General features: G+C 52.3%; 1 protein-coding gene across 2 annotated transcripts in view; it reads right to left on the minus strand.

Moving 5' to 3' along the window:
- Positions 1-1,312: 1,312 nt before the first annotated feature.
- TSHZ1 (teashirt zinc finger homeobox 1) overlaps positions 1,313-15,297 on the minus strand; it is a 76,175-nt gene continuing 62,190 nt past the window's right edge. Inside the window, exon 2 of one of the 2 annotated variants that reach the window (XM_012762281.3) lies at positions 1,313-5,875. In XM_012762281.3, the coding sequence (XP_012617735.2) occupies positions 2,682-5,875 (3,194 nt within the window). In that variant the 3' untranslated portion in view covers positions 1,313-2,681. The remainder of the gene's footprint in view (positions 5,876-15,297) is intronic. The other variant, XR_012912863.1, reaches the window with a different exon arrangement.

Below are 15,297 nucleotides of genomic sequence, written 5' to 3' on the forward strand. Positions count from 1 at the left end.
CAGGCAGCTTTTAAACCACATCATAGCTACAGGTGAGGACAGCCCCAGCAAGCCCTCCAAGCGAGAGCAAGCTCCCACTTCCCACTTCCGTTCAACTCTTTTGCTATCAGGGTGCAATCACAGACTTGCGGGTCTGTGGTAAGATAAACACAACTTCAAGGGATTATCATGCCAAGACCCCAGGCCACTGCCCTAAGCCTAATTGTTATTCTTCTGTCACCCCTTGAGCCCAAAGTACATAATCACCCGGTAATTGAACTGAAATGTCTAAGTGGCTGAAGCTACTAAAGGACAGCAGCTATTTACCAATGGAAAAAGTCAGAAAAATTTCGCAAACCTCCCCGGCTCTCTGCTGCATTAGCACAAAAGGCTGTGTAAATACGACCCACCTGGCCCCGCTCCTCCTCCTCGAATCATTAATGGAAACAGAACAATCCTCGCTGTCACGGGCCAATGCGAGGGAAATAATTAAAATATCACAATTGCTTAGCTGCTTCTGAACAGAGCAGTATGAGCTCTAACCTTTCTCAGGATATAATTTTATGAAAATTCAAGCAAAAGGTAGAAAAGTAGATTTTCCTGCTCACGTCAGTAAGAGCTTCTGGGTGGCGGGGGGGGGGGGGTGTTGGGGAGTGAGGCCCGAGGGCCTCGATGTCACTGTTGCCCCAATATTTACCCAACAGTGGTCCTGCGGTCGGGTCCCCAGGGGTGGGGGGTTGAGTGCTTACGTGACAAACGTCCTGGCGTTCTCAGTAGAGCCCTCAGTGCTCTAGAATAACCTGTAGAAAAAAACTCATCTCAAACACTGGATAAAGGAGAACAACCAGGTTTCTTGTGTTGTTGTTGTTTTGTTTTGGGGTTTTTTTCTCAAAAATTTTAAATTTTTAAAGGCTTGGATACCAGGTTTTCCTCTTTGGAGCAACACAGAACTAATTCCAAGGTCTCCGGGGGCTCTGCTACTGGAGCAGGACCAGCCCTTCCACCCACGTCACGGCCCCAGACACACACACAGGTGTGTCGCAGGCATTTTTAAGGTGTGCAAAGGATTCTCTGAAGGAAGCATCTTAGCCCATCCTTGTACGACAGCCATCACTCAATGGCTAAACTTGACAATCCTTGGCACCTAGTGGAGTTAAAAATTTTAATTATCATTTTTAAAAATGCAACACTTATCATCTGAATGAAGCATGTCAGCACACAAATCATAAAATCATGATTCTGAATAGAATTTTTGTTGGTTGATTGCATAAGCAATACCTCTTGTTGCTGAAATAACATCTCAAAGGCAAAATAATGACGACATGACAATCCGTGTAAATCAAGAACTGCATGTGGGTTTATTTTACATTTGAGAAAACAGTGGATTTAATTGTGTGAACCAAAATGTACTGTACAATATTAATGATAGAACATCAAAAGGTATAATGAATAGTGCATTGCTTGCTTTGTTTTTATTATTTATTTCTGTCTGATAGTTCCTCTGAGTACATGCATCTGGAGAGATGCAGGTGCCAGTAAAATTTCTCTATTTAAATCAAGCTGCAGGAACTAAATTTTATTCAAAAATTGTGGTTTTACATTATATACACAGAAATTTAATATAAAATGACAATATAAAAAGTTAAAAGAGAAAGCATACAGCCAGAAGGTACAAAGAAAGTTGAATAGATTAAAATGGTACGATATGTAACATACAGGAGTTTTTAAGCTGATGCTGGCAATTTACAAGGAAAGGACTCCAACGTTTGCCCCATTTTTTTTTTTTCATTTACCAATGCAGCACGCTATAGAAAGGTCAGCTTGTACCAAAGCTTACATTTGTAAATAACTATAAACCGCAGTATCTTACAGGAAAAAAAGAAATAGCATTTTTACACATTTTTAAATAATAGCTTGCATACTTTTTTTTTTTTTTGCCAAAAGTGGCATTTTTCAGCATCCAGAGGGTTTGGGCATAGTGGCGAATGGGGTATCTGTTGTTGCTGTTGTTTATGTTTTTTTGTTTTGTTTTTGTTTGAAACATGTGAAGTGGTGGCTTCCTAACCCCGTGAGTCCTAGACAGCTTTCTATCTTCCAACAGCTGCATGCACGTCCCCTCACACACCAGTTCTGCATATAAAAGCTCATTTTTTAATTATTAAATAAGTTTTGTGTCTGACACAGCTTTTGATCTGAATGAAATGCCTTTAAGCCTTTTTTTTTCTTTTCTCTCTCTTTTTTTTTTTCTTTTTTTACTCTCGAGTGAAAGGCACAGAAATGCGATTACAGTCCTCAAAGGGTTAAATTTGACACTACCAGGTTCTATGACCTTTATTGTCATGGCAACTTCGTAATTTTAGGATGTCTTTTTATCATGGTTATTTGTGTCTTTCTTTACTGCTAAATAGCGTCTCTGAGCAGTGTGCCCCACTATTTCCTACAGAAGATAGCTTAACACCAAGAACAGATGTTGAAAATAAAGGTCAGACTTTGACTCACGGAAAAAAAAGAAAAATAACATGCACAGATCAGACAAAGAGCATATAAATATAACTACAAAATATGTGTAAGAAAACCAAGGTCCAGATAGGCAGTTCAGCAACAAAGGAAAGACTGACTTTAGAGGCTCAGGCCAGGCCTAGTGCAGTACGACGACGGCGCCGTCTAGTGCAATGTTCCGCGGTCGCTCGCGCTCCTGGACGCTACTGCTTCTCCAGCTCGGTCACGTAGATCAGGTGGTCCTCGGGGGACTTGCCGTGCGTCTTACTCAGGTGCAGCTTGACCGCGTGCTTGCTCGCGAAAGTCCGATTGCAGAGCTTACACTGGAATGTGGAGCCCAGGTCCTCCTCGGCGGCCCCCAGCGGGCCCAGGGCTTTGTTGGCGAGGGCTTTGGAAACGTTCTGCTGTTCTTGGATCTGATTGAGCGGCAGCTTGGAGAGATCCTTCAGGCTGAAGCCCAGGTGCGTCTCCAGGTGACTTATGTACGTGGAAGCAGTTCTGAATTGAGAGGCACAATCGTTGCAAAAGAAAACAGGATGCCCTGTGTCCAGGTTCTTCAGGAACTTCGTCCCCCCTGTCCTCCTCAGCTGGTACTTCACATTGGCCAGCCAGTGGCTGATGGTGGTCATGGAGAGGCCCGTGAACTTGGAGATGTGCACCCGCTCCTGCGGGCCCAGGTCCGACATGATGTACTTGCCCTCCGCGGTCTCCCGCAGGCTCGAGGCAAACTGGGCCTGCAGGATGAGCAGGTGCTGCGGGTTCCAGTTGGACTGCCGCCCCTTCCGCTTGTGCACCGGCGACAGCTCGTCCAGCGCCTCCTCGAAGCTGCTGCCGTCCGCGTCCGACTTCTCCGACACCGTGGAGGGCGTGGAGGACTTGGGGGTCAGGCGGCCCGTGAGGTTCTTCACCATGTCGGAGATGTCCATGAGGGCACTTTCCCGCAGGGGCGACGCCACCGCCTCGGCCACGCTGGACACCAGGGGCTTGTTCTTGGACTTGGTCAGGTCGATGGGCTGATCGCTGTTCTCGTAGTAGTAGCGGTCGATGGCGTCCGCCTGCTTCGCCGGCGTGGGCGGGTACACCGGCTTGTCCAGCATGCTGTTGCTGATTTTGTACAGCATGGCCAGCGGGTCCAGAGAGGGGCTCATGGGCTTGGACACCTTGCCCAAGTGGGTGTTCATGATGGACTGCAGAGCACTCAGGGGGTTGATGAAGGAGGGCTCCGGCGAGTGGTCTGTGATGATGCCCAGGTTGTTGCAGCCGTTGGTGACCTTGGCCTTGAGAGGCTCCGTGCCGTTCGGGGTGTGAGCATCCACCGGACCCTCCTTTTTGGCCTTCCCGGTCTCGGCGTCCGGGCCCTTCTTCAGTTGTTTGCCGCTGGTTTCCTCCATTTTAGGGAAATCCTTGTTCTCTTTTGCCACAGGGGACACGGCCTTAGCCGGGGGGCTCTTCTCCTTCTCAGGGGGTCTCTCCTCCTTCTTGACGCTGACCTTGCCGGTGACCTTCTCCACCAGCTCCTCCATGGCGGACACGTTGCTCTTGTGCGGCGGGGGCGTGAGGCTGCCCGGGGAGTGCAGGAGGGCGTTGTGCTCGGCGGAGCCCAGCGACTTCACGCCGCCCGCGTAGGACGGCTGCACCTGCACGCTCTGCACGGCCGCGGGCAGCGGCTTCACGGCGCTCGGCAACTGGTAGGCCGCGTGGATGCTGGGGTAGCCGCCCCACGAGGGCGCGCCGTTCTGGGCCTTGCTGATGGCCGTGGAGACGGTGTTCTCCAGGGACTTGAGAATGTCCACGCCCCCCTTGGGGCTGTCGTCCAGGTCCTCCTCGCGCAGGTACGGGTAGAGCGTGGTGGGCTCGAACTTCTCCGGGGTGTCCTCACTCTCCTCCTTGATCTTGTCTGGGTCGCCAGCCGCTGGCGCCTTCTCCTTCTCCGGCTCCTTCTTCTCCTCGGAGGCCGTGGAGCCCGCGGGGGAGTCCGGCTGCTTTTTGATGCCGGAGGCGGGCAGCCGGGTGTGCGTGGTGGGCGGCAGCGGGATGGACTGGATCTTCTCCTCCACCACGGGGTCCAGCACCAGCTGCTTCCCCTTCTTGGAGGCCGAGGTCGTCACTTTCAAGAAATGGCCGGTGACCATCATGTGAGCGGTGAGCTGCTGCAGGGTGTCGTGGGAGCTGCCGCACTCCATGCACTTGAGGATCTGCGCCTTGCGGGCCTCGAACTGCCAGGTGTAGCTGGCCCCGTTCTGGTAGCCGTAGCGGTTATTGGGCGTGACGTACGGGTTCGCCGCCTTCTGGTCCTTGGCCGACTCGCTCAGCGCGACTTCTGCCGCCAGGCCCGCGGGCTCGGGGGAGCAAGGGGGCGCCAGGTCCTGCAGCGCTCGCTTTTTGGTAGAAGGGACCAGTTTGGTGATGGCGGGCACTGGCTCCTTCAGAGGCACTTTCTGGTAATGCTTGGTTTTGATCATGTGGACGCTGAGGTCTTGCAAGGACTCGAAGGAGTGCCCGCAGTACATGCACTTCAGCACCTTCTGGGCGTCCTCCTTCCCCTCCATCTCCATCAGCGAGCGCTTCCTGGGCTTGGACCACCGCTTGGTCTTCTCGGAGTCCTTGTCCCTGTTGTCATCGCGGTAGTGGCCCGTCTCGTTCATGTGCACCGTCAGCTCCACCAGCGTGTCGTACGCGGCGCTGCAGTCTTTGCACCGGAACTTGCTGGCGCCGGTGAACACGGAGCCGTACAGCTTGTTGTTCTGCCGGTACAGCTGCACGGTGCTGAACAGGCTGGGCTCGGGCAGCAGCCCGTACGAGGGCGTCTGCTGCAGCGTCTTGGCCAGGGCGGCCTGGTGCCAGTCGTAGCCGGAGCTGCCGCTGCTGCTGGTGGTGCTGGCGTGGCTGGTGCTGGTGCTGCAGCTGGTGCTGGGCGTGCTCGCGGTGGTGCTGGCCGCGCTGGCCGTGCAGGTGGGGGGCGTGGGGGCGGGGGTGGCGCCCTCCTTCCGGCTGACATCGTTGGCGCCGGTGGTGGAACTGGACTTCTTTAAATCCAGAGCTAAGCTGGACCAGCAAGACTCCGAGAACAGGTTCGCGTACACGGCCTTGATTTGCGCCAGGCTGTCCTGGGGGTACGAGACGCTGTCCGCGCACTGCGGGTCCTCCTTCTCCTCCCTGGAGGAAGAGCTTTTGAAATGGGCGAGCTGGTCGCTGCTTTCGCTGAACGGCGAGCCGTAGCCGGCGTCCTGATTCGTCGCAGTGCTGACCGGGGAGTTCTGGTAGCTCTGGGCCTCTTTGATCTCGGCCTCCTCGTTGCACGCGTACTCGCTTTCCTGAATGTCCAGAGACAGCCCATCGTCCTCCACGCGCTCCTCATCTATTGCCGCCGCCTTCAACTCCTCCTCGGGAACGTAAGCTAGGAGAGAAAAATGAGACGCAGTTAGGAGAAGTAAATCATCTTCAAGGACACGGCCTCCCCAGCAGTTAGATGATCTTTAAAAAGATGTTTTTCAGTCGAGCTCCCAGGCTACAAGGCTACCTCAACTTTATATATCTACCCACTCGGCAACTCTACGGCAGGAGCCGGGATTCAAACAGACGGCCTCCCTCTCCTAAGGGAACACGTTTCAACAAAGGAGCCCGAGATAAAGGACCAGCGCTCTGCCCCTTTCTGAAAGGGGCCGGTCATCCACTGGAGCCAGCCCCCACCCCACAGGGACTCCTCCCGAAAGCTGTTCCTTCCGTAAGTGACAGTGACACGCTATGAGTCCCCCATGGCTTCCACATGCCACATATGTGTCCACACCCACCGGGCGGGACCTGGTTACCAATTTTTAGGGCAAGATATTTCATAGGCGATAGTGTATGGTTCCCGTAAATAAAAACACTGCTTAATGGCAAGCAACGAAAATGCTCTGGTCTTCACTAGAAAGAAGAACACGGCACGGCACCACCGATCTCCTGCCTGGAGAAAGCAGAGTGCCACCCACGCGGGGCTGCCAGACAGGTGACAAAGGGCCGCAGCTGTGCACTGATGCCCAAAAGCAGCTCCGTTCCCCACGGCCAAAGGTGGGAACAACGCATACGTCCACGGGCAGAGGCACAAAGTGTGGTCCACCGGCATGGTGGGGTCCATCCGGCCTCAGAAAGGAAGGGGACTCCGACATGTGCCACCACGCGGATGGACCTTGAGGACATTATGCAAAGTGAATGTGCCAGTCACAGAAGGACAAATACTGTACAGTCCCTCTCATGGGGGCTCCCTGGAGGAGTCACGTTCTTGGAAACGGAAGGTGGGGCTGTGCTGGTCAGGCCTGGGGCAAGGAGGAGCGGGCGGGGAGCGGTTGCTTAGTGGGTAGCTTAGGTTTCGGAAGATGGAAAAGGCTCTGGCGATGGATGGTGGGGATGGCTGCGTGGTAATGGGAATGCCCTTAACGCCACTGCACTATCCACTTAAAATGGTTAAAATGCTGACTTTCGTGTTGCAAATACTCTATCGCAGTAGTTTCTTTAATTAAAAGAGGCCAACAGTGCATGCACCGCAGGCCTCCTACAGGCCTGCAGCACACCGCAGAGCGACTTCTGGGCAGCAGGCGGCCTCTCCCCAGGGACCCAGAGGACAGGGGCAGCGGTCGCAGAGGGGCGTGTCAACCATCGGATGAAGCCTCCGTGTCTGTGCTGCTGGACATCCGGACGTGTCCTGCCATTCCTCAGAGGACGTTATCGCGAGTCCCACCTCCTGAACATTGCTGACCGGCATACCGCTGCTTACGTTTCTTTTTTACCAAATAACTAGCTGAACGACTTGGGAAATTCGGGGTTAAGATGATTTCCAGAAAGCCCCTATGAAAATGCGTCGACGTGGCCTGAGAGGGGTGTCTCATTAAATACCGTCGTTCATTATCACATTATCAGAGCCAGATCCTAAGGGGACGCAGCAAAGAGCACGCACGTTTGCGGGAGGGTTGACGCGCGGGGCGCAGAACACCTTGGCTGCTCAGGAGCAGGACGCCGGCGGCCGGCGGCAGCAAGGTGAGAGCATCACACCTGCGCGGGAAGGGCTCGGGCTCTGGCAGCAGCCAGCACCCGTGGGCGCGGCACAATCACGTGCCCACACGCGTGCACACGCGCACAATGAGAGACAACTGAATCCTTCAGCTCATGCCCTTCAGGACGCTTGCACGCCGGCCTGTGCCCCGCCTCGGGGGGGCGGCACGCACCCGTGTGAGCACGCGTGTTCTCGGGCCACGCAGCGGGACTCGGAACAGGAACAGCAGTGCGCTGACAAAGCCGGGAACCGTGGTTCCCCCAATACCTCGCTGCTAGTGTGAAAAATATTCAACCGTGCACGGCCTTGGGCTTTAACGACAGGCGTCAGCATCGAGGTAGCGCTCCAGAAGATTCTAGCACCGGTGGTAAAAGGTAATTGGCAAGTTTGGTCACATGTTCATCTTGCTCATGCTTATGAAAGGTCTAGGACGGTCCAGATCTGAGAGTCCACAGCTGGGACCCCGAGCCCGGGAACCCCACTTGAAGAACCACCGGTCAGACTCATCTTCTTTACATGAGGCTGCCTTGGGTGGCACGGGCCTGGGCCACTGGGCGCCTGCTCTGTGGTTGCAGTGACGATGCCACAGGCTGTGGCGGGCGTTGAGAGCGGGCAGGGCCCCTCTGCAGGGAGAGGGCACCGGGCCCTCCAGAGCTGCAGGCCCCGAGCGTGCCCCGTCCCCACGTCAGCCACTCCGCACCACAGACGCACGGCTGCCTGCCTGCCCGCCCCCTCCTCAAAGGTTCCGCACGCTTTCTCCCCATTTGGAATCTCCTGATTCATTGTTCTCAATCGCCCCAAACCAGTGTTTGGGGCGATTCAGAACACACACAGCACCCGAAACACAGCACCATCCTCCAGGCCTCCTGGCTCCCTGGTCCTGTAGCCAGCCTCACCCCTGCCCAACACGCCCATCCTGGACTACCTCCCTCCACCTCCTCCTCCCTGCACCTGTCCTGGACGGCCTCCCTCCACCTCCTCCTCCCTGCACCTGTCCTGGACAGCCTCCCTCCACCGCCTCCTCCCTGCACCTGTCCTGGATGGCCTCCCTCCACCGCCTCCTCCCTGCACCTGTCCTGGACGGCCTCCCTCCACCGCCTCCTCCCTGCACCTGTCCTGGATGGCCTCCCTCCACCGCCTCCTCCCTGCACCTGTCCTGGACGGCCTCCCTCCACCTGCCTCCTCCCTGCACCTGTCCTGGACGGCCTCCCTCCACCGCCTCCTCCCTGCACCTGTCCTGGACGGCCTCCCTCCACCGCCTCCTCCCTGCACCTGTCCTGGACGGCCTCCCTCCACCGCCTCCTCCCTGCACCTGTCCTGGACGGCCTCCCTCCACCGCCTCCTCCCTGCACCTGTCCTGGACGGCCTCCCTCCACCGCCTCCTCCCTGCACCTGTCCTGGATGGCCTCCTTCCACCGCCTCCTCCCTGCACCTGTCCTGGATGGCCTCCCTCCACCGCCTCCTCCCTGCACCTGTTCTGGACGGCCACCCTCCACCTGCCTCCTCCCTGCACCTGGCCTGGACGGCCTCCCTCCAGCTGCCCCAGACACTCCACTCTCACATCCATGAGCTCGAGTCTCTGCTAAAGCCCCACATCCCTGCGGGCTCCGTAGGCCGGCCGGCCGGCCACCAGGCCCCAGGCAGCCCTGCTCCCGGGGAGCGCAGTCTGGACGCCACCCCTCCCCGCAGTCTCTGCCTGTGTGAGCTGTTCATCTCTCATCCCTCGGGAGGCTCAGATGTCACCTCCTAATGACACCTCTCTTAATCCCCTCAGAGAAACCCACTGCTTCCGGAGGAACTCGGAGGTGTTAGCCTGCCCGTCCTCTTCATCAAACTGTGAACTCTCTCGTTCGGCAGAAGCCGAGCCCGGGCTGGGCCGTGTGGCTCTGCGCTGGGCGTTTTCGTCCCATTGCCTCGTTTTGCTCCCACGGCCTTCGAGGTAAGTGTCACCCAAGTGCCTGTTTTGCAGGTGAGGAAACTGAGTCCAGCAGAAGTCGACCAACTTCCCCAGAGTTACACAGAAAACGAATGGTGGAAGCGGGATTTGAATTCAGGCCCCGTGACTCCCGAATCCAAGGTCTGCTCCCTTGGCCGCCTTCGGGACCAAGTTGTGTTCTTTTGTCTCGTTAACATCTAAATGCCAGGGGAATTATGGAATAGATGCTTTTGAATGAATTAATGATCAAAAGTAATTCTGTATCAAGTATTTAAAACACCTTTTGTGTGACAGACACAGCATTATAAATGAGAGAATTTCAGAAAAAAAAGGGGGGAGATTTTTCTCAATTTCAAAAGGAGAGAGATTTTAAAATGTTGATACCCTTTGGCCCAGTAATTTTATTTTTGGAAGCGCAGCCTAAGAAGATGACATGAGACACAGAAAAGCTTCGCGCGCGAGGATGTCCTCTACACAAGACGTCCTCCCAGGCCACACAAAATCTGCCACCACCTAAATCTCCAACAACAAGGGGTAAAGCGAACTGCGGTTCACTCCTAGAATACGATATCATCCAAACATTAAAAAGTATGCTTTAATGACATGGGGGAAGTCATTAAATGAAAAAAGCAGAGGACAAAACTGTGTACGCAGCACAATGGAAAAATCCTTTTCAAAGCATGTTAATAGTGGAGTCTTTTTCCTACATGAATACAAGGCTTATTTATTATTGGGTGAAGCAGTGCTTAATAAATATCTGTATTTTCAAACTCTTCTTCAGTGTTTTCAGTGCAACAGACCTGGACTGGCCGGTGCACGGCACTTCGGAACGAATGAGCTGTCGGCGGCTCTGGCCCTGTGCTGCCCTAGTCTGCCCCGGTCGCTCCCGACCTCCAAGGCGGCCGCCTCCCGTCTTCCTCCTGAGTCCCCCGGCCACACCAGGGTGCCCTCCAGCAGCCAGGGATCCGCAGCCTCGGGGGCGGAGCCTTCCCTGCAGCGACTCGGCCACGCCCAGCGTCCCCTCCCCCACTGCGAGGCAGCCTCAGCTGACAAGGTCTGCTCGCTTCTGTCCTCGGGCTTTCTCAACCTTCCACCGCGTTTCCCCCAAAATAAGACAGGGTCTCATATTTGTTTTCCCTCAAGAAGACACCCTAGGGCTTATTTTCAGGGGATGTGTTATTTTTTTTTTAAGTACGGTACAACAACCTACATTTATTCAAATACAGTTAAGTCGTCTTCTTCTGGAACATCATCATCACTCTCCAAACCCCGAATTCCATCCTGAATTTCTTATGACTCTATTTCCTTTAGAACCATCAGCCCCAATCTCTCATGTCGAGCCATAAAGCTCTCATGGGGCAGATGAGAAGGGCTGCCCGTCTTCTTTCGAGCTCCGAGACAAAACACATGGGTTGTGCAGACGCGCTGCCTAGCCACGCCCGTCACTAGGGCTTATTTTCGGGGCAGGGCTTCTATTGCTCCCATGCTTAGACATCCTGCTAGGGCTTATTGTATAGGTAGGTCTTATTTTCTAGGAAACATGGTAGCATTGACACCTTCAGCATATACTCATGCAGTTTATTTAATCCTGACGATCTTGTATTTTTCAGCTATTTTACTATCCTGCCGTGTCCTTTTAGCTCATTGTATCTATTTAATCCATTAACGTTCCCCTCTAAGACACAGGAGGTGGGAGGAAGCGCAAACCAGAGAGAGGCAGCTGGGAGGGTGGCCGGCCCTGCGCCCCGAAGCCCTGCACGGCTTCTCCCCTCGGCCCGAACCCGCCCTCCGAGCCCCGAGCACCCGCCTCCGTCCGCACGCACCGCCCGTTCTCCCGCCAGGGTGGTCGGGGGTCACTTCGTCCTCTGAAGATCTCATGACCACAGACACGTGGTCTGTGGGACAGCCACAGCTTCTCATGGGTGGAAAGGAGTCAACGGCCCCAGGGACAGAGGTGGGTGGGAGAGAGCCCTGGGGAACGTTCCAGATTCATTCTGTGACTGACTCCCAGCCTCACCTTACCCAACTGCCCCACAGGCTTTGTCCCAAGGCTCCAGTAATAAGAACAGGGATGGGGGACACAGCACCACCCACCGGACCACACCACGCATGACCACGCACAGCCACACAGCAATGCTCCAGCTCCTGCTAACACCAAATAAATGGGAATGACAGAAACAAGATAATGACAAGCCTGTCCCAGGAGAGCTGGCCCAGTGTCAGTCCTAAGCGCCGTGTAGGTGGCAAGGGCCAGCAGACCCGAACGGGGGCCAGTGGGTTACCCCTGCCCCTTCTCGTGTCCTCTCCCTCTGCCCATCCTGCAGCGGTCTCGACGATTGCTAGAACGCCCGCCAAGGAACGGAGGGAGGAAGGGAGAGGGCGGGAAACCCACACCAGGCAGGGATGCTGCTCCTCCTTAACAGCCCTGCTGAGCCCTGCCGGGGGAGGTGGGACCACCAACGACAACAGTAAGGTCGGGAAACTTTGTTTGTCCAAGCTCTTTTCCTCATTAGCACAGTAAGGGAGAGGGGCTGTGAGAGGGGAAAACGGATATTCAAAAGTGACAAATACAAAACGCAGGTCTTCAGTCCCTGCCTGGTGACTGCCATACAGTAAACACCAAAATTCGCTATTGTATTGCCACCTGGTGAAACTGCATAATCAGACCAAATTACATGTTTATCTACGTGAAACTATTTTTTAGACTGGCAAATGTGATATCCATGAACAGATGGCCATTATATCAAAACACATTTACTCCAAGGGGCCAATTCACAAAGGGGCTTGCACACACCTAAGTGATAAATGTATAGCTTCAATTTGTCGTAGAATCTGATAAAACACGCTTTCCTCCAAATTTATAATGGATCACTGGTAAAGTAACTTCACCTTCGTTATGGGGAGAGCAGGTGGTTTTGATGAAAGTCAGAATATGCGGGGATGTAAAGACGGCAGAGAAAGAGAGAAAGCACATATAGGCAGAGAAGAACATGAAAATACAACAAGATATCCGTTAATTTACTAAACGCAGTTCTGATTTCTTGCACGAAGGTTGACACCCTGCCAAGCAAAGCTTAAAGGCCACTTCTGCTCTGATGTGATGGAAACAAAAATCTTTCTATCACTCTGGCAAATTCTCATTGCCAATATCAATTGCTAATATACGATTAATGGTTTGCTTAGACATTTGATTTATAACAGAACCATTTATTTACCTAAAACCCAATAGAAATCATTTTTAAGAACTGCAGAGTCTGTGAATGAAATGACCTAAAATAATTAGGTTTTTCCTAATTATAATTTTAATTAGGAATTCACAGGTAAGCGCCCTAAAATAAATGTAATTGCTTCTTTCTCTCACTGCCCCAGAATTCAATTTCAAGTGAAGTGAGGAATCAAAAACCTCATTTCAAGACCCCTCCTGCTTGTCCCAATAAGCACTTCGGGTATCAATCTTTTGTCCAGAGTTTGTGGCATGTTACAGCAGTGTCACCAGACAAGTAGGATTGGCACAAACCAGAGCTTAGGCCATGGTTAAAAAGATGAAAAACTCTCTTTGATTTTCAGTGGCGTCAGGAAGAAAAAAAGAGGAAAAATATATGAGAATCTTGAAAAACTAAAAGAAAAGTTAAAATGAAGTGAGAAGAGCAAAAAACAAATAACTCTTGTACGTACCCAAGACAGCACGTGGACATGCATTACCACCAGAGCGTCTGTTAATATATGGTGGAAATATGCTCTTGTTCCACAAACCACGCGAGTCCTCCCTAAGCTGTGCCTACACCACATCGAGCACCAAAAAATCAGACGGTTTCAGTCATCCCCCACATTTGAGGAAGGATGAACCCCACCCTGAGCCGTCTGATGAGCCTGGGTCTATAAACCCAAGCTTAGCAAAGCAGACCCCAAAGCCCGGGTTCCAGCCCAGTACTGTCAGACCACCCGGAACCAGAGAAGACTTTTGCCAGGAGGGTAGGACTCGCCCTGACGGGACACATTTAGAAACGCGGAGAGGAGGCCTATGCGTGAAACACCTCTTCAAACAGCTCTAAAGAAAATGTAACTCAGAGTAGGCACCTATTCACTCTCTGCGCGCTGTGTGCCACCGCAAAGAACCAGCAACGAACGCCACCAAACCTTCCGCTGCCTTGCAATCCAGTCACCTTCATACCACTGCAGGTGCCGTGCCCCAGCAATACTCCAACACAAAGTTCATTTTTCCTTCCGTAGGCATTCGTGAAGGGTCTTGGAAGATGAGAGAGGGAGAGGGAGGAGGGAAGGGCTCTTTCACAGTCCCCAAAACCCACCCAGGGCTTATGTCTTCACTTTAAAATCCAGTAGCTTATTCTCATAAACACACAGGATAAAGAAGAGCAATGGGAATGCCGGTCTTCAGGCAATCAGGGTATGGATGTTAGCAAGTTCCGGGGACATAGACCAGGAACACATGCAGGTACTAATGAGAGATCAACTTCTAGCACAAAAGCTAGGAGGATTTTTATCTCTATATACGCTGTGGCTGGATACAAATTGCTCAATCGTGTGACGACCCATGAGCTCACACATCCAACATAACTGGAAACCAAACACAGAGCCACACGGTACCTGACTTACATAAATCCCTTTAAGAGCAATGTTTAGTGTCTGAATCAAAAGTTACATCCACACTCTCACGACAGAATATATAAATCTTCATCATATAATTAGGCTTATTTTTACTATTATCAGTGAATTCTCATAACTGCTTTCCAAGATGCTTTTTTAAAAGAAGAAAAAAATTTACCTTGGCAGGCAGAGAAAGAAACAGAGAGAGACAGAGAGACACAAAAATGTATGAGTTTAGCTAGAGCAGTGATTTGTGGTGATCCTTTGTTTTCATTACAAGCTACGATTTTCCAAAAATCTTTTGTTTTCATTACAAGTTACAGTTTCCTAAAAACCTTTAGTTCTTACGGGTACAAATGTACTGGAATATATTATAGTATTTGCAGAAATGTTTATTTCCAGTGACAAAACTGTGAGAACAATATGTTTCACGAGGTGAATGAATACAATATTTTAGCCTAAAAGATGTTTATAAGAGAGGCTACTGAATCGCAGGATGGGATGTCACTGGCATTGCATTTTCTCCATGAAATGCTCACCTCGGTGCCATCGGCGAGCCCTGCCACCACCCACCCCCACCCCCACCCCCACCCCCATGGAAAGCTGATGAATGAGGATGCTTGGGAACATAACTGTAGTATAAAATTCTTCTTTTACAGTTACTTATGGAAATAAATGACATTTTCCCCCATCAAATAAAACAAAGACTCCAAATCATCATTTCTGCTATTTCTTTTTTGTGTCAAAACAGCATTGCCATCACTCCCCCGCCCCTGCCGAGCCCAGCAGTGCGGTGCAGAAGGTGACGGTGTGAACCTGCACGGTACTTCCTGCCGTGGGGGGGTGGAGGGGGGCGGGCACACAGCAGCTTCAAGAACCTCAAGGAAACATGTGTGACTGTGTTCACGGTGTGTGCACATGCGTGTGTGCGAGAGTGTGTGTGCACGTGTGTGTGAATAAAATATTTCAAAACACATAGGCCCTACCACGTCCCACATGAGAATGGGACGACTGGATCTTACAGTCAGACTTCATTTTTTAATTAAATCTTGTTAATATTTTTTTGTCACAAAAAGTGCCTTCTGGATGCCAATGTGTCCCTAAAGATGTGCTGTCATCCTGAGCAACGTGAACTTCTGTGCATTCTAATGCAAGTGGACATAAGGCAACGTCTACGGTCCCTGTTAGAGCTTCCTGCGACACCAGCAACGTGTGCCCCGACAGTTCACGATGTGAATGCACACATATT

This window comes from Microcebus murinus, chromosome 17, assembly GCF_040939455.1.
Source record: "Microcebus murinus isolate Inina chromosome 17, M.murinus_Inina_mat1.0, whole genome shotgun sequence".
NCBI classification, from domain to species: Eukaryota; Metazoa; Chordata; class Mammalia; order Primates; family Cheirogaleidae; genus Microcebus; species Microcebus murinus.